Raw genomic sequence first — 3,660 nt, forward strand, 5'->3', positions numbered from 1 at the left:
AAAATTTTTTCCCAGTCTGTAGGTTCTCTTTTGACTCTTTTGGTGAAGTCTTTTGAAGAGCATAGGTGTTTGATTTTTAGAAGATCCCAGTTAGAGACCCATTTTTAAGAGAAAAGACAAGAAACAGAGACTGACCCCAGGATGACCCGAATTTTAGAATTAGGAGAAAAAGATTTTAAACCAGACATTACATCTATGCTCAATGACACAGAGAAAGAGGCTTCTGATAAATACAAATGTAGGAAACTTGAGCAGAGGAATGGAAAACATACAAAAGAACAAAATAGAAATTTGAGAACTGAAAAATGTAATATCTGAAAATAAATAAATAACTGGATGGGCGTACCAGCAGAATAAAGATGACAGAGAAAAGAGTGAATCTCATCAGTGGAAATGACTCAACCTGAAAAACAGACCTGTGGGGCAATCGAAAGATTGAGCATACATGTATTTGGGTGGCACAAATGGTTAAGCACTCAACTACTCACCAAAGGTTGGCAGTTCAACCCATGCAGAGGCACCTCGCAAGAAAGGTCTGATGATCTGCTTCTGAATGGTCAAATCCTTGAAAACCTTACAGGGCACAGTTCTACTGTGACTCAACGGCAACAGGTTTTTTGTTTTGGTTTATAGGGTTGCTATGAGTTGGAATTGAGTCAACAGCAAAGCGTTTGGTTTTGTTTCTTTGACAGTTTCCACCTCACACAGGTTCTGGCTCTCACAAGTTTTACTCTAGAACACACTTTACGACACAGACACCGAGACTCAGAGGTTAAGTGCCTTGTCCAAGGTCACAGATCCAGAATGGAAACCCAGACGTCTGAGTCCGTGACCTGGAAATGTTCTACTGGGTAAATTCTGTATTTTAATGTTTTAAGTTAGGCCTTTTATAAAAATGATAAAAGTGGCAGTTAGAAGCTGCTTAAACCCTACTTAAGAAGCATCACTCTATTTCCAGGAGCAGGAGAGACTGGTGGGGGTGGCTGTGAAAACTACACTTGGTACCTGAAGTGAACATTTCTCCTTCACCAGAAATCACCACAGCACAACAGTCGGCATTCTCTGATATCTTGTTGAAGCACTCTACCATCTCCCTGTGGAGGAGCAGGGAGAAAAGGGCTGTGTCTGGGGCAGGAATCCTCTACCCTCACATCCATCTACCCCCTGCACTCCACCCTACCCAGTCCCTCAGCCTCTGCCTCCTCCTTCAGGCAGGCCTCCAGGATACACAGGTCAGACCCCCAGAAGGCCTTCCTCAGGGCGTTCGTCTTCTCGGCCGGTTGATCTGCATGTGCAGAATGTGTTCTGGGCCAGATGTCACACGAAGAAACTGATAGCTGTGGCCAGGCGCCTCGACGGGGGCTGCTCTGGGGACTTCATCTTGCCCAGGGTAGCTCACGGGGTGAAGGCTAAACGTCAGACCTTGACTGGGTGGGGTCAAAAACCCTGGGAAAAGAAAGGAAGAGTGATGACCCCAAAGACCCTCCAAACTGAGAGACACTGACTCTTCTATGACCCAGACTGGTGACACAGCACCTTCAGGAGCAGAGGGTACACTCCTCAGGGACCCCAGATTGGGGAGGACTCGTTTAGGACAATTCAGCCTTCAAGATTAGGGGTGCTTCCCTCAGCAGTGGCCTCAGTTTGAGAACCACCTCAGAACTTGATCGTGGGACTGACCCCGGATTAGGAACACTGCGCCGTCAGCGACCCCAGATTGGAACACAGGCCCGCAGAACTGGGGTGACATTCAGATCGGAGCGCACGGACCCCTGAGTCCTTGACTCCGGACAGGCGCTTTCCGTCCTGTTGTGGCCGTGACAGCAAGACATTCACGCCGAGACCTCAGAAGTCAAGAGGTGACTTACGCCGGGTCAGCAGGCCCCAGAGTCTGCGAGAAGCCACCGCCACCGCCTCCATTTGAACACTGTGGCGAACTTAAAAACCGGAAGACGCCAATGGAGCCAGCCCGGACGGCCGCCATGTTGAGTGAGGGCATCGAAGCCACATCCGGCCCAGCGAGCAAGCCTTTCGTCCCGCCATCTCTATTAAGGGCAACCGGAAATTGCTGAGTTACAGAGAGGCGTGGAAATGGAAACTTCCAACCGGTAAGTTATAAAAAGTCTTAGAAGTGTGACCTTTAGCCTAGTTAAGTCCACTTCTAGAAACCTGACCTAAGAAAGTAAGTCACAGTATTGTTGGATAAAGTTTCTGTATAAAGATCATCACAGCGCTGTTTTGTAATGGTGGAGAAGGTGGACACGGCCGTAATGTCCCGGGAGGGCGTTAACTGCAGAGCTAAGCTTGGAATCATGTTGTATTCTGTGTTAATTAAAAAGAAAAAAAAAGTTGACATCCAGCTCTGTGAGCTTCCCCACGTGAAGGGATAAAAGTAGAGACGGGCAGCGTTGAACACTGACTGTGTACCATGCTGAGCTCAATGCATGTACCTAGTCTGAATTTCCACAACACCACGAAGCGTATTATCTTCCACTGGACACAGAGGAAATGGGCTCAGAGGGGAAGTCACTAGTTCAGGGTCGCTGGGCTTCAGTAGTGCTGACGCAGGGATTTATGTGGCTTCAAAGTCCATGTTCTTAAAACATTTGTTAAAACGATAAAGCCACTTTGGAAAAACGCAGGGTATAGAAAAAGTGCTGTAAAACTGCCTTTGAATGAATGTTAAGGAAGATGTTCACTAAAGTAGTGGGATCTTTCTTTCTTAATGAACATGTGTCTCCTCTGGTTTTGCAGACTAGACATACTGACTGGTCATTTTGGAAAACAGTAGAGGCTGACTTTCCATCAACAGAGGACTGTTTAGTTTATCGACAAAATGAAAAACTGAAACCGCTATGCAGATACTGAGAGAGAAATGTTAAGATACAGAACATTTTGTATGACCACTTGGTGTAAAATAGATGGTTGTACATGGCTGTATAGAGCCCTGGTTGCACAATGGTTAAGCACTTGGCTGCTTACCAAAAGGTTGGAAGTTCAAACCCACCCAGCTGTTCAGTAGGAGAAGGATCTGGTGACCTGCTTCTGTAAAGATAACCCATTGCTGTCAAAGCAATTCAGACTCATAGAGACCCTACAGGACAGAGTACCGTAGAACTGCCCCGTAGGGTTTCCAAGGCTATTCTCGTTACAGAAGCCGACTGCCACAACTTTCTCCCTCAGAGGAGCTGGTGGGTTTGAACCATCAACCTTTTGGTTAACAGCTGAGTGCTTAACCACTTCACCACCAGGGCACCTTTCCATAAAGATCACAGCCTAGAAAACTCTATGGGCAGTTCCACTCTGTCACATGGAGTCACTGAGTCGAAACTGACTCAACATCACCCAGTGACACATGGATGTATATGTATAGAACACAGTTTATATGTAGACTGTGTAAGGAGACCCAAAACATTGCTGATAGGGAATTGAACTGGGTGCAGGGAGACAGAATGAGGAAATCCACCCTTTACCTCCCTTGTGTTGTTTTTGTGAGGCGCTGTCAAGTCGGTTCCAACTCATAGCGACCCCATGTACAACAGAACGAAAACTACCCAGTCCTGTGCCATCCTCACAATCGTTGTTATGCTTGAGCCCATTGTTGCAGCCACTGTGTCAATCCATCTCCTTGAGGGTCTTCCTCTTTTTTGCTGACCCGCT

General features: G+C 46.8%; 1 protein-coding gene across 1 annotated transcript in view; it reads right to left on the bottom strand.

Annotated features, from left to right (window-relative positions):
* The window catches only part of LOC101352322 (delta(3,5)-Delta(2,4)-dienoyl-CoA isomerase, mitochondrial-like), a 10,136-nt gene extending 8,144 nt beyond the window's left edge, over positions 1 to 1,992 (bottom strand). The window contains 4 exon segments of the mRNA XM_023742245.1: positions 1,006 to 1,094; positions 1,240 to 1,273; positions 1,276 to 1,446; positions 1,869 to 1,992. Of these exon segments, the coding sequence (XP_023598013.1) occupies positions 1,006 to 1,094; positions 1,240 to 1,273; positions 1,276 to 1,446; positions 1,869 to 1,920 (346 nt within the window). The 5' untranslated portion in view covers positions 1,921 to 1,992.
* Positions 1,993 to 3,660: the final 1,668 nt, after the last annotated feature.

This window comes from Trichechus manatus, unplaced genomic scaffold (assembly GCF_000243295.1).
Source record: "Trichechus manatus latirostris isolate Lorelei unplaced genomic scaffold, TriManLat1.0 scaffold00207, whole genome shotgun sequence".
NCBI lineage: Eukaryota > Metazoa > Chordata > Mammalia > Sirenia > Trichechidae > Trichechus > Trichechus manatus.